The sequence below is a fragment of the Vicia villosa genome, unplaced genomic scaffold (assembly GCF_029867415.1).
Source record: "Vicia villosa cultivar HV-30 ecotype Madison, WI unplaced genomic scaffold, Vvil1.0 ctg.000236F_1_1_3, whole genome shotgun sequence".
NCBI classification, from domain to species: domain Eukaryota; kingdom Viridiplantae; phylum Streptophyta; class Magnoliopsida; order Fabales; family Fabaceae; genus Vicia; species Vicia villosa.
Window position 1 is genome coordinate 174,325 of NW_026705091.1, and position 24,046 is coordinate 198,370.

The following is a 24,046-nucleotide window of genomic DNA, read 5'->3' on the forward strand; positions in this document are numbered from 1 at the left end:
ATATATATATATATATATATATATATATATATATATATATATATATAAAATTAGTCTTTTCTATATAAATAGTCTTATTAAGAAAAAAAATTATTTGTCTCATTATAATTTATAAGTGTCATATTTATGTCATAAGCAACTTTTTTTATTAAAATTAATTAATTGTGTTGATTTTATTATTAAAATATATATCATATTTAATAAAAAAATCATTATTATTTATATGTAACATACAATTTATGTGAATTGAGATGCAGTGAATTAATATATACAAACAAAAAAAATTAATATTTTATTAATACTATATCTTTTTTTTCTATAAATAGGCCTTACAACTATAGACCAAATTGTCAAAAAAAACTATAGACCATAACACTCACTCACATATATGGCTAGTTCAATACTTATCAAATTTACTTGCTTGGTTACGATATGCTTGGTTTTGGGTATTCCCTTAGCCAATGCTGGCCAAACTTGTAGTCAAATAAAAGACTCCTTATTACCATGTCTTGTGTACCTTAAGCACCCTGGACCAGCTGTCCTTGTAGTATGTTGCAATGGTCTTAGGACGGTTAATGACCAAGCCAAAACTCTTCATGAACGTAAAGATGCTTGTGAGTGCCTTAAATCAACTTTAATCAGCATACCTGGACTCGATCCTAATGCTGTCCAGGGTCTTCCTGATAAGTGTGGTGTCAAATTACCTTTCCCTATTAGTGCCAACATGGATTGTAGCAAGTACATACATCTCTATAAATCAACACTCTTTAATTTTATAAATGGGAGCAAAAAAATTTAAAACTTTTCTTATCTTTGTTTCTAAAAGGTACACTTTTCATTATCAAAGATTTATAAAGAAACCTAATCTTTACTTCACTTTACTCACTGCAGGTTAGGGGGCGGGACACACTAAGCTTTTTGGGGCTGCACTTGATTAATAAGTAATAAACTTGGTTTGGTAATAACCAAGATAGAAAAAAAAGGATGGTGTAATTTCTCCAATTGTAACTCAAATCCCACTAGGGGTCATTGTATTATGAGTTTAAGTTATAATTGAAATAAAATCTTTAGAGTTCCGTCTCAAAATAGTCATTATCCACTTTAACATTTAGATTTCAATGTTATCTCTTGTGATTCTTAGAGTTAATTAGTTACACTTTACAATAACTAGAAATACTATGGAGTTTTTATCACAATCAAGGGTTTGAATAACGATAGTTGGTCGCGTAAGTGCTTTTGTGATTTCTGTAGGTACGTGTGTTACATTACAAACTATAGTTGTCGCTCACAACATTTATAAACAAATATTGTATGTGATTTTGTTCTTTCATATATTGATTCCAAAAATTCCGCGTCCGTAAGATGCAACAATCATGTTTTGCGGCAATAACGGTGTTTCGCATCATAACAGAGTTTTGTCGCGGTCAAAATAGAATTTTGGCAAAAATATTATATAATGGGGACAACTTCTCTACCCATCACAATAAGTTGGGTAGTGTACCTCCAACTAAACACATGATTCCATCTCATTTAACACATTTAATTATTTATTAAAATAATACAAATATTTGTTATTTTCAAAGCATTTTACAAAGGAGATAATTTTACTCAACTATTTAAGTTGGGTAGATAAGAATTCACTTTATATAATAAAATAAATAAGTGTTTTATTTTCAAAGTTTGAAAGATTAGTTAATGAGAGAATAAATCTACCATGCATGTTTTTCTATGTTTATTAAATAAATACGTTAAATCACTACAATAAATAGAAGATTTTTTAACAAGATTTTACTTTGATCAAATGATAAATCAAGGTAAAATCTTTTTCATTAAACACTCTTCTTTTATTTTAGTTTTTAATTAAAAAAAAATGTATCATGTGTTTCCTAATTTAGGATATAAACCAAAGGAGAAAGTCCATCAGTGACAAGTTTCGATTTTCAGCACCATTAATTTCGTGTTTTGTTAATAATAAAAGTGACACATTCCTTTTTTATTTTAAAATTTAAAATAAATTACATTTCCCCTCAGTTAATTGTACCATTCAAGGAGAAAAGTTACTCCATTTTATTTATAAAGTTTTGCGTTCTTTCACTTTTGCCATAAACCTAACTCATTTTCCACCTCTAAACTTCATATTCCATTAACAATACTCTATTTCTTCCCTAAACCAAATTCTTTTTCTTTTTTTTTTTAGTTTTTGCTGTTGTTGAAAAGTTTTCTCGGTTTGACTATTGAGAAAAAAAAGTCCATTAGGAACACGATTTAAATCCCAACAGTTGCATTTTGTGATTTTATTTATCCTAAAATGGTACCCTTATTTTATTTTAATTTTTAATTAAAAAATAAATCAACTATTCCCTTGGTTGGAAATCCAAAATGAAAGGAAAAGTCTCTTCCTAATTTAAAATGACATTATTATTGTATTTTATTTTTAGGTTTAATATCCTTTTTGGTCATGTATTTTAACCTCGGAGTCATTTTGATCTTTTAGCTTAAAATTTTTTATATCAAGCTCTACGGCTAGTATTCAAATACTCGTGATAAAGTTAGGACATACATCCAGCTTGCTCGTTTACTGTTTATGGAGTTGAACTAAACTCGCTTACTTATTGTATTTTAGTTGGATCGTGACTATTCGAATGGTAAAGCTATACGACTAGTATTTGAATAATCTAGAAAAAGGTAGGACATATGTCCAGCTCGTCCATTCAATCCGTTTATTAGAAAAATGATTTGAAAACAACTTGATGTTGGATCAAGTGCTAATTAATTGTGAAAATATTTGAAAAAAATCAGGAAACGACATTTGACGTTGGATCAAGCGTTTGTGTTGCGTTCGATTGAATTTGAATCGTAAAATAGCTTGACGTTGGATCAAGCGTTCTTTATTTTGAAAGAGATTGATATTAAGTGGTCAGGTCATTAATTAATTCAATTAAGCTAGCGAACTTAAAAGAATCAAAATAGAAGTGGTGCGAGAAGTTAAAACCAAATGATGGAGGTACATTTGTCACATGGGAATTTATACAAATAAGATGGACAAAATAAAATTAGAAATGAAATGCAAGCAAACCAATCAAAACAAAATGAGATAAAATAAAAGCATGGTGCGAGTTGTTAGATTGATTTTGATTTATTTTGAAAGAAATTTAATTTGAAAGGTCAAGGTTACTTAATTAAATCAAGTGGATTAATCAAGGGAAATGACAATTATTGTAGCGGAGTTAATCGATTAAAATTATTTAATCAATTAATTAGGCTTATTTAAATTAATTATCAAGAATAACAATTGAAAGTTAATTTATTTGATTAATCAAGGTAATTAGATTTAATTAGAAAAAATAATTAACTATACAATTTTTAATTTATTAATTTTACTAATTAAAATAAAAAATGATTTTCAATTGATTTAAAAAACATTGTTGAAAATATTGAATTAAAATGAACAAATAAATAATATGAAGTGTTGAAAAGAAAAAGGGGGCTGCAATTGGTAAAAGTTTCTATGGGCCTAAAGCTGCTGGCCCAAAATGAAACCAGCCTCTAAAGGGAACCGTTATTGTAGGTGCAAGAAAAGCGTGAATGGTAGTGTAATGTGAAATTTGAATTTCATTTGGAATGATGTATTGATAAAAACGTGAGATAGTGAGTGAAAGTAGTCCCAACAAATGACATGAAACTTGACTCAAATTTTGGCTTTAACCATGACTTGGATTTTGACTCGAGAAAGGCTTGTAAATGCTTGGAAATAAGGCTTGTAAAACTTAAAGTTTTGGTTTTATTTACTCTAATGTGAAAACGTGAAATATGGATGCAAGTGGCTTCATGGTTTGGCTCAAATGATGGTTAGAGTTTGGTCTCAAATTGAATAATGCTTTGAAATGTAAAAAACAAGGCTTGGAATAAAGGCTCAAATTTGGCTCAAAAGTATAACTTTGAAAGCTTGAAAATAATCTTGAAAAATGGCTTAAGAAATTGTTTTAAAATATGGCTCAAACTTGATGTGAAAGTTGTCTTGAAGATGGCTTAAAATTCACATAGAAATGTGACTTGAAAAGTATGCTTTAAAAATTGAATTTGAAATAGCTAAAAAAACTTAAAGACACAAAAGTCAAATTAACTTGAATTTATATTTTAATTTTGAATTAAAATTAAAATCAAAAGTGATCATGAAATAAAATTGAAATCAAATCTCAAGTATGTTGACTGGCTTTTCTTTTTTTGACTTTTTAAAATAAAATGGACTAAATGGAAATGATATAAAGTAAATGAAATTTGACTTTAAAATGATGAGAATCATATGTTGAACGGTTGACTTTGCAAAAAATAAAATCATGCATCAAATGAAGACGTGAAATGGGCAATGGGTAAAAAAGGGGTATGACACATCTTCATCCTTGTTAATTCTCCATTGTTTTGGACCTTCATCTCTAAAGATTGAGTGCCGAGGGATATTATTTGTACGTTAGGGTATTTGATGTTTTGTGTTAATAATTTCTTAAATGCAGTTTGAATCTTATTGGTATATATAAATAAGAGAGTTTCAGTATACTCCATGGAAGACTTTGGCGATATAAAGTACATATTGTTCGTAAAGAGAAGTTAGAAGTTGTCCAACCTTTGTGAGTTTATGAAAGGTTATTCACAGACAAAGTAATGAGTTATCTAATCAACGCTTAGCTAAAGGCAATCACTCAGACAAAAAACAGTGGGATCAGGTGGATTTCCACACACGAATACTTGGAGCAGGTTATTATGGATAGAAAGGTTATTAGACCAAGAACTTTGGATATCTTTTTTTTGTTAGAAGTTTGAGTGTCTGCTTCAACATAGAGAATTATCGTGTTCTATTTCGTTGTAATCAAAATGCTTGTATCAAACTTAGCAAAATAGTGGAAGATCGTGATTTTTTTCCGATAGTTCTTTAACACCATTGAAGAGTGGAGTAGGCAAAGCGAGGACGAACTCTGAACCACTATATATCTATGGGTATCTTTTCTCTCTTCCTTTACCTCCTTTAATTTTCTAGTATTCATCAATAGGGCTACTGCGTTAGAGCATTATTGCACCGTTAGTATGTCATTTACATTAGATAATGCTTATAGAGATTCAATGTGTAAGCTTAGGTCTGCGATGCATTAATCTTCTTGGATCATCATAAATCAGATCATGTCTTGAATGAACATCTATGTAAAGTGATTTTAAATTGCTTCGTTTGAAGCGACTTTGGTTATCTTGTAACTGACTTGCATTAGAAGTAATGAAGTTCTTAGTGATATCTTCTAATATTTCAATTGGTTTAATTCATTGAGATGCTTTCATGCTGTCATAATGTTGCGTTTTACTTTTGTGTTTCTTCAAATATTTTATTTCATTTTTTAGACCTAAAATGTTTTTGAAATTATCTTTTAGGGGATATGTCTATTCAAACTCATTCTCGATCTCTTTGTGTCCATATTCTTACCTAAAAATTCAGTAGGTTTGAGATCATCCTGATATAAATCTCGGTTTGGTTTGTGTTCAGCTTGTACAAAACCCTTCTATCATTTAGAGAATATCCAATTCAACATTCTTTCTTTGTTTGAGATTACCCTATGCGAAATCTATGTTTGGTGTTAAAACTAACGGCTTCAAGTCGTGATCAAATATTCATAAGATGGTTGATCTAGTTATCCCCCCTAATTAAGGTAAAGACATATATTTAAAGCCACGACTGTAGTCCAATTACTTTCAAGTGAAAACTCCGATTTAAAGGAGAACTAAACATTTAACCTTTCAAACTCTCAGATGATGGTAATCAACATGGAGACATCCAAATCCTTATCATGAAGACACAAGGTTCTTGTGTGATACTAAAATACAAAGATAACAATGTCAATACCTCAAGATTCAGAATATGAAAGCTCTCCTAATTGTATCCGTTTGAGTGATCAGTGTCTTGTAAAGATACAAGGGCATTTATAGAACCATTATGGATAAATCACAAACACAAGCACACTAAAAAGCATTGAGAAGCATCTCTTTTTTTAATTATATCAACAAAAAATGTTTTTGAGGCCTAGCCCGTTGATTTAAGGAATGTTCATTTAATTGGGAGGATTTTTGTGAGTGTTTAATCTATTATATATTTGGCCTAATCGATTAGATGATGGATAGTTGAGTCTACAGTTGATTAGGTCATTAATTTTGCCCATGGGTTTTTTCCAAATTTATACCACACCTTGATATATAAATACATAGCTTCTCTATCACTTTTTCATATACCGAAAACGTGAAAAAAATTCTCTCAACACCTCTCTAAACCTTTCATATTTTCTCACTTATTTTAGCCATGATGCTTTAAGAGTGTTCTTGAGTCTAATGAGGAATATTTTTATGAGTGAGGGCAAAATTTTTAATTTACCAAGAGTTGATTTTTCTGTTGAGTAAATAATTTTTCCTTAGAAATGTTTATTTGGGTTGGAGTTAAGCCATTTAAAGAGCCTTTGTTTATATATGAGGATTAGCCTTAGTCTCCGTCTGGTTCATGAACTTCTTCAATGAATAAAAAGCTCTCATTTGGTTCATGAAGATCAACTAGTAAAAATTTCCATAATGGTTCTTAAGCTCATCCCAGTTAAAATCTTTATTTGTTCAAGATCAGCCTTGTGTAAATCTCAGTTGGCTTATGAGTTTATCCCGGTATAAAAACTCAATAGTTCTGAGATCATCCCTGTATGAATTTCATTTCGATTCATGATCAACGTGTATAAAACCCTAGTTCAGTTTGGATAACAGCCAACTAAAAGTTTTGTCTTGGTTCAAGTTAAGTGAATACTAAGCGGTTCAAGTTGTGTTCTTTGTTTGGTTAGAAGTTAGCTTGAAACTTCATTTCTTTGTATAAGTGGATTTAGGGGGCATAGCCTTCTAAAATCTCTCAAGCATAGTGGATACTCTCAAGATCAGTTCTTCGAGACATGATTAGGTCTTCTTGACCAAACTTGTATAATTCTTTGGTGTTATTTCAATTCTCTTATCTCTTTATTTTCCAACTGTTAACTTTGAATTTTAGATACATTATCAATTGTTTTTATAAAAAAATTCAAACTATGATTTATCAAATGATTTGTTTTTTCAAACCTCCACGATTTTCCCCCTCTTGTGCATGGAGTCATATGTCCAACACGTCTAACTCCTCAAGCTTTTAGGCTTCATGGGGAAGCTTCTGGTATACGTGATAAGATATTTCCTAGTTGGGTTGTAATTTCCCCTGTTGGGCGAGCGCGATGAATTATCTTAACACTAAATCGTCTTCTTGAATTTCCCTTCGAACCACTATGGAGTTGTACCTTATAGCCACCCTTTGCTTAAGAATTCTTAAGAGTGGGAAACATCTCTTACTTTGTCAATTAGTTCAATAGTGCACCTTAGCCCCATCTCATTTTCTTTTGTATTAAATTAAGAGCACTTCCAAGAGGGCGTGTCGATTCTGACAAAAATCATGGCGCCTTCTCCATATATCATGGTGAAGGGAGTCTCCATGGTGGTTGAATTAAGTATGGTATGATATGACCACGAAAATACATGAAGTTACTAATCTGAGTCCTTTGGCATCGTCTAGCTTCTTTTTTATCCCCTTTAATATAACTTTGTTCTTCGATTATGCTTGCCCGTTTTCATATCGACGGGCAATAGAAATAAGCTTTGTTTGAACTCCTAGATCATGGCAAAAACCAACTAAGATACTACTAGCAAACTAAATTCCATTGTCTGAAAAGATTACATCTGGAAAACCGAACTTGCACGTGAGTTTTTGCCAGTAAAAATAGCGGGCACTTTCCGATGTGATTTTGGAGATGACTTCAGCCTCTATCCACGTTTTGAAATAATTCACTCTAATAATTAGAAACTTTTATTGGCAAGGTGCCCGAGAAAAGGGCCCTAGAATGTCCATACCCCATTGGTAGAATGGTCAGTGCATCATGACAGAATGAAGGAGTTCGGCTGGTGCGTGATGCAAATTAGCATGCCTCTGGAATTTATCTCATTTCATGACAAACACCATATTGTCTTTCATTAGGATGGACCAATAATACCCCACCCTTAGAAGCTTGTGGGCCAGGGCTCGTCCACTAATGTGATTGCTACAAACCCCTTTTATCTACTTCAGTAAGGATTATGGCAATTTCATGTTCCCCTAGACACCTTAACATAGGAGAAGCACTTCCTATTTTCTATATCCTTCTTGACATTGTAGTGTACTTTTTGCACACTTGCATATCTTCTTCTCCTTTAACTTGTCTTATGGTTGTTCATTTGATTATAAATAATGTATTATGGGTGTCATTCAGCCAAAGGTTTGGCGACTTCAAGAGTGTTGATCTCGCCTGCCTCATTCCTAGTGACGGTGAGAGTTTCCTAAATTATAGTGCAGTTGTATTATGTTTTCTTTGAGCTGGAGAAATTGGACAGAAGATTCGCGCTGAAATCCTGCATCATGGACACATACATTATTTCAAAAGTTTTGAAACATTCTAACAAGTCACGTACTTTTTTATATACTTTATAAGTTGGAAATATTTATTCTTATATTCCCTGGCAACTTGATTATCCACCAATTGGGAGTCAATTTTGGCTTTCAAATTCGACATGCCCTCAAGGGCCAGGGTCATGAGAGCGATGAAAGCTTCGTATTTTGCCTGATTATTGTTGGTCTTGAACTCGAACTTCAACGAGTGATCAATAAACATATAATTAGATCCTTCTAACACTATCCCCAGCCCACTTCTCTTTAAGTCAAAGGCGCCATCAAATCATAGAGTCCAAGTGGTGTGAGCCTCCTCCCTGACTGGCCCCTAGATGTCTTGTATGTCTAGTGCATCACTCTTCCCCTTTGAGGTTTTCACTATCATATCATCAAAGTAGACTTCCACATTGTGCCTATCTTTTTTGGGAACACTGCATCCACGAGTCTCTGAAAGGTGGCACCTGCATTATTTAGCCCAAAAAGCATGGCGTTGTAATAATAGTTTCCATAATTTGACATGAATTTCGTTTTGGGCGCGCCCATGAGATCCATATTAATTTGGTTGTATTCAGAATATGCGTCCATGAAACTCAACATTTTTTAGCCTAAAGTTCCTTTAATTAGACAATCTATGTTAGGTAAAGGATATGGATATTTTGGACACGTAGTGTTAAAGTCAGTGAAGTCAATTCACATGAACCAGTTTTTTGATGAATCCTAACCATGACTACGTTGTCCAACCAAGATGTGTGTTTTACCTCCGTTATAAAACTGGCATTTGTCAGCTTATGCACTTCTTCATCACTACTGGCTCTTTTCTCCTCACCTAACTTGTGTTTCTTTTGAGATACTGGTTTCAAAATGGGATCAATGGGGATCTTATGGATAAGGTGTTTAAAACTGGAGTCTCCCCAACATAAAACTTCTAAGAGAATCAAACCAAACTGAAAACCGCTAAAAACTGCATTGATTCAGAAGTGTTTGGGCCATTTTAAACATAAATGTATGGATTGGTTTGGCTTACGATTTTCCATTTGCAAACCAAACCAAATTGTATTTTGTTACAACCCAAACTTCACTTAACTCATATTCAACCCAAACACAAACCTATTATGCCATAGCCTTGCAATTACGAACCGTTTTCTCTTCCTCATACTTAGGATTTCAGTTCCAATCTTCTCAAATCTCTCATAACAGTATCACGCATTATTCTCATCTTCTTCATCAGGTACATTTCGCCTCTACTTCTTTAATCTCTTCTCTATTATGTTCTTACATCTTCTCATTTTTATGATATTGTTCTCTCTTCCAATTTCAATTTTTTCATCTCTGTTCTCTTATGTTATTTCTTTTTTTATCTTCTTTAACCTCTCATCTCCTCTATTTTTCGGTTTCATTATAATTTTTTATATGTTTTATGCTATTGTTTTATGTTTCTTATTCCACTTTTATCTAATATTTTTTTTGTATATTAAACGAGAAGTTATTGTCCAAATATTATGAGTTTTGTTCTTATTTGATAATGTATGAATGACTAAACACAAAGTTATGTTTTCCCTCATATGTGTATGTATGGTTCAAAAAAAATCTTGTTAAAAACTGAACCAATCAAACCAACCCAAATTGTATTGGTTTGGTTTGGTTTTATTTGTAAAAGTCAATCAAACCAAACTGAAGTGCATATTTTTTATCTTGTCGTTCAGATGACTTTTAGTGTCAAAACCATCCACAGTGTACCGCGAACACCCCTACATATGCCATACTACTCTTGTATCTACGTGTGGCATATCCGAGCACCCAGGGGGAAAAAATCAATGTTTCTCCTAAGCAAGACAACTTTCTTTTTCTCTTCAAATTCGGGTAAAGAGGTTCCCAATGTGATGACTTGGTGGTATAAGGGCCTAATTTTAACTTATTTCAGGTATTTTGTTGAACTAAGCCTTTCATTTTCATCCCCCAGTCTAGGGTCCTAACTCGCTACCTTTGCGTCACGAGCTTCTGGATGGGGGGCGGTGCCCTGGAAGACATACTTTTTCTCATTTCTAGTTTGTTCTAATAGAATTTTTGGAAAGCCTACTGGTCCCCCCGAATTGATCCAACTTTCCCATTAGGTGATGGGTATTTAAACTCAAATGAAGGATGGATAATACTGCTCTAAGTAATTTGAGGGAGGGCCTCCACGGGATGGCGTTATAGGGAGACAAAGCGTCCACCATAAGATACTTCAATTTAATCATTTTTGTGCTTGCTTTTGAGTCAAACGTTGTTTCGAGCGTCACTTGGCCCTTTACGTGTACTTGTATGCCTAACAGACCAATCAGAGAACATTGAAATGCTTTAATATTGTCTAGGTCGAGCTGGAGCCTTTGAAAAGTGCTCCATAATAAGACATATGCTTAGCTTCCAGGATTGTTCAACAATCATTTCACATCCCAATTAGAATATTGTATTGTGACGACCGTGAGGTCACTTTTGTGGGGGAGAACACTAACGACGTTTTCATTCAAAAAGGTCATTCTAGATTCTCGCTTTGATCTCCGGATTTTGGTAATGTTAGCAGGTACGACATTTGTTGTCAACACCTGTATGGTGTACTTTGTTTGCGAGGAAATTGATTCTCTCGCGCCGACGAAACTCTTGGTGATGGTGTTGACAATGGTCTCAGAGTTTTGCTTAAACATCCTCGTGAGAAGATGCTGAAAACAAGGATGGGTAATAATTAGTATGTCTTATGTTAGTTTTACCGAGTCCAACGGTGGGCGCCAATTGTACTTTTGCTAAAAGTACAATACATGACACTCCCTATTGATTAAGGGCTATCAGGAGCTTTTAGGATTTGTTATAAACTTTAAAGCTAGCTCACGTAAGGAAGTGAGAAACTTTGTGTATCTAGTATCTTTGTAAATATGAGATTTTCCTTTCTCACCCCTAGGGTTGAGTATTTATATGAGTTCCTAGGCCTAAATTTCAAACTCTAGGAGCGAGGAAGTTGGGTAGTTAATTTCTTACTATTCAAGAGCGCGTGACTAACATCACCAGTGTCGGCTAGGGAATTGTCGTTTCCCACGTTCTCGCGCTTCAAACAAGTTGTTTAGTAAATGGACAATGTATTTGAGGAAGTGGTGTCTCATCTAATAAATGAACGATTGATCTAAAATCGAGAAGACATTTAAACATTATATCTTTTACCTCCCCCTTATGGATCCTTCACGAATATACCCCATACAAATATCAAAAGAGATCATTTATGAATAGAAAAGTGTGTATTTATTACTTCATCATATTTTGCATTGTTCTGGTATGAAAAACATTTTTTTAAATTAATATTTTTAAAACATTGTTACCATTAACATGACACTTACTATTAAATAAAGTGAATCTCTTCTTATTATATTGCTCATTATCTGGCGAAATTTTCAATTACAGTTAAATTAACTAACACGTTTCACTCCATTATTTCGACACCTTTAACACTTTGATGCAACATTATTACGCATCACTCTTTCTCTTTCTGGCCCACAAAACCTTAAACCTTCTTAAACAAAGCTTCTATTTCTGTTTTTCTTATCATTTGCAGTAAAAAAAAAAAGTTTATGTTCTGTGTTAAGACAGGAGAATGAGCATCAAGTTGAATCTGTTGTTGTGTGTTTTGGTTTTGTTTTTGGAGTGTTGTTTGGGTAGGTTTTTGGTGGAGAAGAATAGCTTGAGAATCACTTCTCCAAAATCATTGAAAGGTTCATATGAATGTGCAATTGGGAATTTTGGAGTGCCTCAGTATGGTGGAACATTGATTGGTTCTGTGTTGTATCCGAATGTGAATCAGAAAGGGTGCAGAAACTTCACTGATTATGATGCTTCGTTTCAGTCCAAGCCTGGAGTTTTTCCTACCTTTCTTCTTGTTGATCGTGGAGGTTAGATTTTTGTTTGTTCTTTTAATCTCTTATTGCATGTTTGAATTGGTAGTTAGATTGATGAATTCATTGTGGGATTGTGATTTTGTTGAAGTGCTAAAGTTTAGTTTCACCAAAATCGTGATGGTTCATAGTGATTATGTCAATGACATTGTTAATATTAACATGCAATTAATGTTTGTGAATCTCATAAGTGTTAAAATAAGATCAATGATTTGTAAATTATTTAAGATTTTTGTGGTGGGTTTTGTTCCAATGATATGGTTTTGCTTGCTTTAATTGTCGTATTTTGGATATGTTGGTAGATTTTTAAGACTTAAGCACGATTACATTCTTATAATTCGATTCGTTTCTAAAACATTTCATGAGAAAGCACTTCCCTGGTAATTTTGGTAGATTGCTACTTCACTTTGAAGGCGTGGAATGCGCAAAATGGTGGAGCAGCGGCTATTGTTGTAGCGGATGACAAAGAAGAAACGCTTATCACCATGGACACTCCTGAAGAAGGGCATGTTGCGAACGATGATTATGTGGAAAAGATTAATATTCCTTCTACTCTTATCAGCAAATCCTTGGGGGACAGAATCAAGAAGGCTCTTTCAAAGGGTGAGGTTGTTAATATAAATCTTGATTGGAGAGAGGCTCTTCCGCATCCGGATGACAGAGTTGAGTATGAGTTATGGACGAATAGCAATGACGAATGCGGTACAAAGTGTGACAATCAAATTGATTTTGTGAAGAGCTTTAAAGGCGCGGCTCAGTTTCTTGAGAAGAAGGGGTTCACTCAATTTACTCCTCACTTTATAACTTGGTATTGCCCTAATGATTTTCTCTTGAGCAATCAATGCAAGTCTCAGTGTATAAACAACGGGCGATACTGTGCTCCGGACCCTGAGAATGATTTCAATAAAGGGTATGATGGAAAAGATGTCGTTCTTCAGAATTTACGCCAGGCTTGCTTCTTTAAAGTGGCAAATGAAAGTGGAAGGCCTTGGAAATGGTGGGACTATGTGAGCGACTTTTCAATCCGTTGCCCCATGAGAGAGAAAAAATACACAGAAGAATGTTCAGATCAAGTTATTAAATCTCTTGGTAGGTTGAGCATTTGGTGCCTCTTTGCATACACCTTGCATAATGCTTTTTATTTCACATCCCCCTCTTCTCTTCCATTTACTTTTCAGGTTTTGATATTGAGAAGATAAACGACTGTGTTGGGGATCCTGATGCTGATGTTGAAAATCGTGTTCTCAAAGCCGAACAGGATTTACAGGTTGGTTTCCTTAAATGCAAACTGTTTTACCGTATTCTTTCTTGTCCACTATTTTTGCCCATTGAGTTGTTCCATGATTGTATATTTGTATTGCATTTTGTTCCAACTTCGGTTTCAGATTGGCAAAGAGTCTCGGGGCGATATTACTATACTTCCTACTCTTGTTATAAACAACAGACAATATAGAGGTATGAGGTAGCTTCTGTAGAAGATATCGAAACCATTTTTTAATTTTATTTTAGAACTGAAGTTTTAACTGCTTTTAGGTAAGTTGTCAAGACCAGCAGTTCTTAAGGCAATATGTTCAGGTTTCGAAGAGACCACTGAGCCATCAATTTGCTTAACTTCAGGTCTTCATTTCACAAACTCTTTAATTTGACTTATTGATATTCGATCTTGTTCAGAAGCTAAAAATCTTACTGATTATTGTGATTATTATTGCAGACATGGAAACAAACGAGTGTTTGGAAAACAATGGTGGCTGTTGGCAAGATAAATCTTCTAACATTACCGCGTGCAGGGTATTTGGTTAACTGAACCTTGTCAGGCACATTATTGCAAAAGCTGTATCGCGTTTTTGGTTCTTTCGTTTGTAACAGTCCGCTTGTGTTTTTCTTATCGTAGGACACTTTTCGAGGAAGAGTATGTGAATGCCCTATTGTAAAAAATGTGAAGTTTGTTGGGGATGGATATACTCACTGTGAAGGTAAATTTCTACTTTGAATTCAGATAAAGTGCTCCATTGTAGATTCTAGATTCTACATTTTTAAAACCCGTAAAAAGAAGTGCGAAAAGAAAACACAAGCCTAGCTTCTCAAAGTAACTTTCCAGACAAAACAGTTTTAATATTGTTTTCTTGTTTCATTCTCATTGGGAAATCAAATTTCTTAACAGCTTCAGGAGCCTTAAGCTGTGAATTCCGTAATGGAGGTTGTTGGAAACAATCCCACGGTGGAAGGCTTTACTCTGCTTGCCATGTAAGCTATCTTGTTCATCTTTTTTATTTTGTACACGATTTTGGTTTCGATGGGTGGAAGTAAGATCAATTTGCTAGATATTAACTGTCATCTATTTCCCCGTTTCCTAACTGATAACGCAGGATGACTATAAAAAAGGCTGCGAGTGTCCGTCAGGGTTCAAAGGCGACGGAGTTTTATCATGTGAAGGTACTTACACATCAGTGAGAGTAGCTACTTCTCTTGAAGAACTAGTGCATAATGGTTCCATGCATTGCGGACCAGATTCCGGCCGTTGTCGTTAATATATTGATTCTGTTGCAGATATTGATGAGTGCAAAGAAAAGTTAGCATGTCAGTGTCCACAATGCAAATGCAAAAACACCTTTGGGAGTTACGAGTGCAAATGCAATAGCGGTCTGCTCTACTCACGAGAGAATGACACATGTATTGGTGAGTCTCTTCGATTTTCTCTCTTTCTATCACTTCCAAAATCAATGGTGTGACTTGTAAGGAATAATTTGCTTCATTTTTACTAATCATAGTAGATATTATTCTCAATCATTTGGTATATTATAATTTATAAATGCAGGTAGATATACTTCTTCAGTGCCGAGTATTTGGATGATTATACTTGTCGCGGTTGTTACTCTTTCTGGAGGATATGCTTTTTACAAGTACAGAATCCAGGTATGATTGTTGCAGACTTAATGTTTTCTTCTTTTAATAATATATCAATACCATTGCCACATTGAGAAAGCAGAATAGTTGTGAATATTTTGGTACAGACCGAGTTTCGCAATTCTTGAGTCGAGTAGGACCACATATAGACATAGCCTTTCTAAATTCTTCTCTCTACCGGATCCTAAGAGTCTCTACATCACTGACATTACATATTTACATTCCGACTTTATGCACTGCCATCTTGAAACTGTTTGTTTTCTTTGTGCAGAGATACATGGACACTGAGATACGTGCGATTATGGCGCAATACATGCCTTTGGATAATCAACCTCTTATTATTCCTAATCAAGAAGCTCGTCATGATATCTAGGAGATGTTGATCTTTTTCTGAGAGGAATATTAGTCTTTAAGTTAGGACAATCTCTACAGCTAGACAAAGATAGAGGTGATTTGTTTCTTTAGCTATATCACTTTTGTAAAGTTGAATAATGTGGTTGTGAACTGTCCTGATTTTGTTTTGAGGTAGTAGGAGTATTTATATGAAATTTATGTTCTTTTACCTCCTGATTTGCCTCTTCACTTGCATTATATTAAATTTTTTTAGAACATTTATGGGACTTTTTTGACACACGTCATACAAGTATTAGACATTGACGTATGTTGGGCAGGACACCACGTCCGACGCGCATACTCCTGGAGATGATCACGCTTACAAGAATAAGTGAAGAGTGAAGGAGAATTAATGACATGCTTTGGCAACACAATCATATGGCTTTCTTGACCATTTTCACTGGGGCAATGTATGGGCAATATATTCTGCTCGAGTAGTCGTTAACAGGATTGTTGATTGTAGATTTGTCTTCCAGTTGATAGATGTTCCAAACATTACAAACACAAAATCTGGTAGGGATTTTTCAAGTGATCACCTTACCTGCATAGTCTGAATCTACAAAATCCTCCAAATCCTTTTTCTTTTGAGTTGATTTTGTGTACTTTAAACCACCCTTTAAATAACCAATCAAATACCTCAGCGCTCACGTCAAAGCTTCTCAATGTACCTAACTAGGATTTGCCAAAAAAGTTACTTACCATACTTACTGCATATGCTAATTTTGGTATACTACAAACTATAGTATACATAATTCTTCTAATTCCACTTGTTAATTTTGGTCTACTACAAACTATATTATACATAATTCTTCGAAGGAGTACTCTATATTATCTTCTTCGAAGGAGTGCTCTATATTATCTTCTTCTCTTCCTTAGTTAGAGGATATTGCTTAATAGAAGTTTTGTGTGATGACTGATGACTCAATGCAGTTTTGATGATTTTAATATTTTGCATTTTAAATCACTCCATTACATTTTTCAAGTAATTAAATTGAGATAAGAACAATTCCCTCTTTTCGTGGCCTCTTATGATATTCATCTCCAAAATTATTTTAGCTTCACAAAAACCTTTCATCTTAAATTCACCATTCAATATCTTCTTAAGTTTACCGATCTCTATATTGCTAAAGATTCTATATTGCTAAAGATTGAGATCAAAATATTATAAACATACAAAAGGAGGTAGGGAGTGACATTCTCATTCCTATTCTGCATGTATACACAATTGTCATAACTACTTCTGACAAAATTATGTTTAAAAAAAAATTATCAAACCGGCAATACCCACTACCTTTGACTTTGCATCAACCCATACAAATATTTCTTCAACAAACATACCTTTGTCTTATCCTCTACAAAACCTTCAGGTTTTTTAATGTAGATTGTCTCTTCAAGGTTTTCATGTAAGAAACGTGTTTTGACATCTATATGTTCCAACTTTAGACTATTATTGATTCACAATAGCCATAAGTACTCTTATAGAACAATTTTTTACCACATGTGAAAATATTTCATTATAATCATCATTTGATTTTGTGATATTTCTTTTGGATATATCTTAGTAATTATCGCAGGTCAAGAAGATTTAATTTGGAACAAGTTTCATATCTCCAATAGTACACAAGTTGCCAAAATTGGATGCATCACTCAGCTTGTAGATCAAGAAATATCTGGATGCAGATTTTGAAGCCCATGGACTCCAGAGATGTATCTTAAGAAAAAACCTAACCTAATTTTTTTTTGCGAACTTTCACCATTTGTAAATTAGGGGAAGGTTAGAAGTCTTAAGTTTTAAGAGTCTCTTGTGTAATTGTAAGTCACCCTTGTATCTTTTGATACTTGTGGTAGACGTAATGCTCTCCCTCATAAGCCTTTAGGTAATGGGTAGAGTATTATTCTCACTCTTGAAGCTTTTAAGCAAAAGAGTTGAGTTTTTGTATTGGAAGTGTAATCTTCTCGTTGAGTTGTTTTTTTTATACAGTCATTGGGATTGGGACTGTTAGATATCACTGAGGTGATTTAGGAAGTGAGATGGTGATTTCTCATATCTACATGTCGATTTCTAGGTATAAGTTGCACTGGGTAATGGTTATGTGAGAAGTTGTAAACTGGGATTGTTTAGATTTAAATTGATACTTCTAATAGTGAATTTCCTTCTTGGCTTGGTAGCCCCCAGAGTAGGTGATTTTTCACCGAATTGGATTAACAATTCTCTGTGTTGTTTATCATTCTGCAATTTCAATTCAGTATCAATCACAGCTTGAAGAATCTGTTCAGTTTGAAGACAGGTGTTGTAACATATGTCATGACATTGTTCTGATGTTAGGACATCATTATTAACATGTTTTTCCTGTACCATAAATTTCAATTGGTATCAGAGCAGGCATCCAGGTCCAATAGATGAGCTTCAGGGAGTATTTTTCTAGTAATATTGTTCTTGGTGGAAGGGTAGAATACTAGCATTTTGGCTATCAATGGACAACAGATCTTGAAGAATTGTCAGGATAGGAGAATCCTGATGCTGGAGAGATAGAAGGGAACAATTTGAGTTGGCTCTTTGTCACTCGGAAATTATCAACTTTATTATTAGTGGAATTGGTAAGCTCTATGTATCACTTTTATTGTGGTCAAAGATACTTGGGAGTCTCTCAAGTCCACTCATAAAGGCACATTTAAGTGTGATTGGAAGGAAACAGTTAAAAAGATAAGATGATCAAGAAGAAGATAATCTGGTCTTTATCCTAGATGTTTGACATGAAAGTGACAAGCCATTAAAGAACAACAAGATAATTCTTTTTGTTTCCAACTTTTAGGATCATATGTCCTGGTCTCTTATGAAGGGTTTCTTATTACTATTGTGTTCCTTATAAGAAAATCAAATCAAGTGTTGAAAAGATAGACAAAAAGTCTATACCAAGTGTCCAAAATATATGTACTGACTTCAACAAGTCTGTGATTCTAAAGAAAGGCTGGAACTGGAGTATAGATCAATCAATGTCAAAGCATTCATATGAGTGTGATTACCTTGGATCTCTGTGAAGCAGAATTTCATACTTGTCTCAAGAACAATTATATAGGTTTTCTATTTCTTGGCTTAATTAGACTGGAAGATGGACTTCAGATAAAGATTTCTATTTGAAGAATTATCCCATGATGTGCTTGCTGTTTTATTCAAAGATCTGTGTAACTAGAATAAAACGGGTTGTCAACCATGAAGAAATAGGAGGTGATTTATTTCTGATCTTATGTCCAAAGAGAATGAAGAACTATCTACTGTCTATAACTTGCAGGGTGAAGTGACTCTATTAATCCTAAAACTTGATATCTTTATCAAGTCTGTAAGGATAGTTCAGAACATTTGGAGGTTTCTTCAAGTGGAAAGATGTTTGGAAGCCTAACAAAATTAGGGTTTTTCATGCTAAAATTAGCAATGAGAAAACTCAAGTGACAAAATGATGTTTTCATCAAAAGGCAAGCTGAGTCAAGGATGTCAATCTTAATGTCTCAGCATTGTGCTAGACATTAGAATTCTCCATCTAAAGGCAGATACTTTCGTTAAAGATATGTCTTATGTGAAAAAGTTAATTTTAATAGTTTTTGTCTTCTTTGAAGGTCAAAACTAGCATTGATTAACCAAGCAGTGGTTAATACTCAAGGAAGGTGATAACTGCCTTATCTCTCGTACCCTTTTTAGAACTTCAACTAAGATAATTGGTATTTTTGTACTAATTATTCCAGACACTTGACTGGAGTAAAAGTGTTTTTGGTGGTTTGTGTAGTCTCATTCTATCAACTGTTACTCTTGTTGTTGATACTAAAAGGGAAAATAAGGGCATTAGATAGCTAAAGATTACATGATGAAGTATCTAAGTTTGGGTAATTTTTTCTTCTTACTAAAGTACTGATGACTATTGTGATAAACATAAGTCAGTTGAGTGATCAAGATCTGAACGTATTTATCATCAAGGGAGAATGTTTTGTCTCTAATGAGATGTATGAAGTTCCTTTGAGGATTTAAAAACAATTGTTGTTTATGGACTCCATAAGTATTTAATTGTGTATTTTCTTACTTGATGTTCATGGAAGATGAAGTCAAGATGTCACACCAGAAGATGCAACATCAGATAGTTACAAAAGTTGTAGAATCTATTCTATGGATCTGATTAGTCTAATGCAAGGTGAGTTTCTTGGTGAATAGAAACAAGTATAATCCTTTTCTTTGTGATCTATAGCAACAGAAAATATATTATCTAAGAATTTTTCAAAGGTTCTTATCTCTCCTTGAATGAGAACAAGGTATGTTTCTAAGTTACCCTATCGAGAGAAGTACTTTTAGTGATGATTAACTTCAGGACCAAAGTCAATGATTTATTCATTAAGAAGGGTATTGATGTTCAATGTAACACTCGGTTTTCGTTATTCAATAATTTAGTGTTGTTGATTTATTGGATAATTTTCCTTGATGTTATATGATGATTGTGGTATTGGAGGGTATGTATCCTTAGAATAGAAGGCAGTGCCTTTGATTTAGAAGTTGTAGAATCAAATAGATATAGTTAGCTGTAATTATTTATTTCGTTTGATTTATTAGAAGATTAGATGATTTAATATGATTGAAATAAGAATTATTATTGAGATTGAATAATAATAATAATAATAACGATAGAATAATTGATTAAATAGTAATTGGGCCATAAAATGTGTTAGTTAAGCATTGAGGGGAGGTGTAATGTTAAGCCCATTAGAGATATGAAAGTTAGTAAGAAATTAATAAAATAAGGTAATTAAAAAAAATTGAGGGAAGTTGCACAATTTTGGAAGAGAGCGTGAAATAGAGAGAAAGTGAGCTACGGCAAAGGGAGAACCTCCATTGGTAGAGCAAATTTTAAAGAAAATGGAAAATCTAAGGGTGGGGCTCTTACTCTCTAAGGGTTGGCATGATAATGCGTATAGTAGAGATTATGTTACATAATCCTATATCCATGAATGTGTGAAGAATTTGAGGTTTTAATGTGTTTATGGATGTTGAGAATGAATTGTGATGTGTGTGAAAATCATAGAATTGATGTTTGTATGTGAATAATTCTATGATGTTGGTATTTGCGTTGAAAAACTGTGATTATTAGTGATTTTCGTATGGGGAAAGTATGGGTTTGAGGGGTATTGAAGGGTTGAGGTTCGTAGCAGCAAAACAACAAATTTTTAGGTCTACTACAGCAGGAACCGGTTTCCCAAATAAGGGAACCGATTTCCCAGAGTTTTTGGAGCAAAAACTGTGATTTTTAACTAGGGGAACCGGTTCCCCTAATAGAGGAACCGGGTTCCATTGAGTCGAACCGATTTTTCTTAAAAACTTCAAAAATCCATAACTTTTGACTCGGGTGTCCGTTTGACGCGCCGTTTGGACCGTTGGAAAGCTATAATAAATTCCTATCTTATAAAAATGAATAGGGAACCAGTATAAAATTATGTAATATAACTTATACTTGTTGTACGTGTTTGATCTGTATGAGCTAATAATGATGTTGTATGCTTGATGCAATTAGTTGTACGAATTCGATCTGTATGAGTTGATAATGATGTCTTGTGATGAATTAAAAAATAAATATGCTTTTATTAATAAGATTAATTAACCATGACATGAAGTTACTTGACTTGTGTACTATGATGTTTGTTGTTATTATGATGAATTGATGATGTTATGATGATGTGTGTAATATGAATTCTGTAATGAGGTATGAATAACACGATGAATTGATGTTATTATAATGATGAAGTGATAGCCTATATTGGAATTTTTTTTAAGGCTTATTCCTTGTGTTCTCATTATGGTTTTCGTTGTGTTGCAATTTATAATGTCGCATTTATCGAGTCACATACTTTTGCATACTTTACGACGGCCTGGACTGGAAAACTGCGATGAAGGTTTATGCCTTGTTGATGCCTCTATTAATTGACAATTTAGCAATGAAAGCTTATGCATTGTTGATGCCTCTATTAATTGGCAATTTAGAGATGAGGGTTTATGCCCTGATGATATCACATGCATCTGCGCATTGTCGGTTGCATTGTATTATCATGGTTATGGTATGATTGATGAATTATTTGTTGTTAATGATTAACAATGTGTTGTTGAATGATGAACGATGTTAATGTTGTATGAAGGGGTAAAATTATGTATGATCTATACCTCCTATATTATTTATTATGCATTCCTTTATATTGTAAAATATCTCACCCCTTCTGTTTGAATGTTACCCCTATGTTGGTAACGTGCAGGTAATCAGGAATGAAGGCTAAATACCTTTGGTATTTGAGTTATTATCGTCGCTCTGATACGTAACACTCGGGTGGGGATGAATGCTATTATTTTCTATTTGTTTCTTTGTTGAAATTTTAGTTGTTTATTGGAGTATGCTTATAGCCTGAAACTGATTTTGTTGGATTAAGATGCCATGATATTTCTAAGATTGAATATGTTGAATTCCGTTGTGTAATTGAAAGTTGTTTCTTTTGAAGACAATATCATTTTGAATGGTTCATCTGTTTATATGTGTTATGTATCTATTATGATTATGAGCAATTGTTTGTGTTATGAAGTAAATGTGACATCCTGGTTTCGATGAATTGTTTTCGAATGAAGGATTTTATACTCTGGTTGTTATTAATATTTGACGGGATAAATCAGGGTGTTACATTCAACGAGATGTTTGAACATCGTGGCAGCAGTTTATTACTCCATACATTGTGGAAGACTATAAAAGATTGGGAGGCTTTGAATAAGAAAGTTATCAAGAAAACAACTGGTTGTTTAAAAAAAGGGGGTTCATTATTCAAAGTTTATTTTGGCATGTGATCATCAGTTATTTCAAGGATGAAATATATAATGATTGTGAGTCTTGAAGTAAAACGCTATTCGCCAAATTTAAAGAAGATTGTATTATTTGAGGATTTTCTGGTCACTTGGATTAGAATTAATTGAATCCTGGTATATCATTAAGATTAGGTACATTGTTCAAGAAATATGAGTTTTACAATTGGGTTGGTTACTAAAAGAGTACAATGTCAAACTAGATGCTATGGCATTGTAGTGTAATTTGCTACTGCAGTTAGGGTACAAGGATCTTGTTCTTCTTACAGAACAAAGTCATTGGTTCTGTCATCATTATGTCAAGGGTCTTTCTACATGCAAGTATTGGCATTCCTATGCTTTCTATGGCTAAGAAGCTTTAGGAAGTATTATTCATCATAACTTGAGGTGCAATTTATATTGAGAAAATAATGGGTAATTTTGGAATTGGACTACTGAGGAAGTATGGTAATAATTATTTAGACAATTGTGCCAACTATATTCCCTCACCTAGTGATATGTGCAGTCTCAGAAGAATCAATTTCAATGGCATGAAGAATGTCATTTCAAATATTGTAACATTTTCCAATAGTCAAAGCTTGGAAAAAGAGAAATTTGAACAAGAACGTGTCTCTCTCCCATGGTGAGTGGTGTTGTAACACGGTGAACTGACTTTTTTATCGAAATGTCGCGGTTAAGCAAGAGTCGCCACCGACTTTTATTTTATCCAAATTATCATAAAGGCTAAAAGAACAGGAAAAACCTTTTAAATAGAAACTGAGTTCGGGGGGTAATTATGCAAAGGGAAGGTGTAAGGCACCCTTTGCATCCATGGTTTTCCATGGGCTCTTAATTGCTTTGCTCGTTTTGAAACCAAAAGTTTAGAAATGTAGAAGAAGAAAATAAGGACTTTAGCTCGTAAATGAGCGTAGCCTTATTGGAGTTTTTTGAGAAGAGTGTAGAAAAAGGAATTTAAACCAGAGCATGCAATTAAGGGCAAATTACCTTGATATTTGTAAAAAGATTCTTTTAGCCTTTCAGGGCTATCCATACCATAGGGGGGTAGGAAGTAATTTTATTTGAAGGTTGAAGGGTCGTCGAATTATCGTTCGCCATAAGACTGTCCCTAACCATAGAGAGGCAAGTACTCTAAGGGAAGGATCAGAATAGCCTTTTTCGTTTAGGCAACCAGAGGATACCTCATCCCTTTGTAGGCAACTTCCGAGGGACGAGATCATATTTAGCGTATCGAAGGCAGCGTCATTAGGGACTTATGATCTTTGCATTAATCGAGACAACGTGGCTGAGGTATCCTCGTATTCGAGGGACATGGCTATTCTGCAAAAAAAACAAGGCAACAAGGCAACAGGCAACAAGGCAACAAAAGAGGTTACCCCAAAAGGTGCGTGGGTGCAACAATCACGTGATTAATTCAGAAATTTAATCTTATAATTAGTGATGCTAATTTAGTTCAAG

The 24,046-nt window shown here is 33.8% G+C and overlaps 2 protein-coding genes across 3 annotated transcripts; both read left to right on the forward strand.

The window, feature by feature from the left end:
• The first annotated feature begins 366 nt into the window (after positions 1-366).
• Positions 367-1,076, forward strand: LOC131625788 (non-specific lipid-transfer protein 1-like). The gene is made up of 2 exons (XM_058896622.1): positions 367-738; positions 892-1,076. Exons 1-2 carry the CDS (start codon positions 389-391, stop codon positions 911-913), a joined length of 372 nt encoding a protein of 123 aa, XP_058752605.1. The 5' UTR covers positions 367-388; the 3' UTR covers positions 914-1,076.
• A 10,897-nt stretch (positions 1,077-11,973) lies between these two features.
• On the forward strand, positions 11,974-16,485 carry LOC131625793 (vacuolar-sorting receptor 1-like). 2 transcript variants are annotated; one of them, XR_009290956.1, is made up of 13 exons: positions 11,974-12,420; positions 12,817-13,512; positions 13,602-13,690; positions 13,809-13,878; positions 13,957-14,040; positions 14,135-14,211; positions 14,315-14,396; positions 14,585-14,667; positions 14,790-14,856; positions 14,971-15,099; positions 15,239-15,336; positions 15,599-15,775; positions 15,999-16,485. XR_009290956.1 is itself a non-coding variant. In XM_058896624.1 (12 exons), the coding sequence occupies exons 1-12, from the start codon at positions 12,126-12,128 to the stop codon at positions 15,698-15,700; spliced, it is 1,872 nt and encodes a 623-aa protein (XP_058752607.1). In that variant the 5' UTR covers positions 11,975-12,125; the 3' UTR covers positions 15,701-15,889. The 2 variants fall into 2 exon arrangements, 1 of the variants encoding a protein (XP_058752607.1); XM_058896624.1 differs by lacking the exon at positions 15,999-16,485 and having other exon boundaries at positions 11,975-12,420; positions 15,599-15,889.
• The last annotated feature ends 7,561 nt before the right edge of the window (positions 16,486-24,046 follow it).

Bases quoted from the DNA above. Each gene is read 5' to 3' on its own strand.
- LOC131625788 (XM_058896622.1), top strand. From the start codon at position 389: ATGGCTAGTTCAATACTTATCAAATTTACTTGCTTGGTTACGATATGC. The intron at 739-891 runs GTACATACATCT...TACTCACTGCAG, and splicing joins GCCAACATGGATTGTAGCAA to GTTAGGGGGCGGGACACACT.
- LOC131625793 (XM_058896624.1), top strand. From the start codon at position 12,126: ATGAGCATCAAGTTGAATCTGTTGTTGTGTGTTTTGGTTTTGTTTTTG. The intron at 13,691-13,808 runs GTTGGTTTCCTT...CTTCGGTTTCAG, and splicing joins AAGCCGAACAGGATTTACAG to ATTGGCAAAGAGTCTCGGGG. The intron at 15,100-15,238 runs GTGAGTCTCTTC...TTATAAATGCAG, and splicing joins AGAGAATGACACATGTATTG to GTAGATATACTTCTTCAGTG.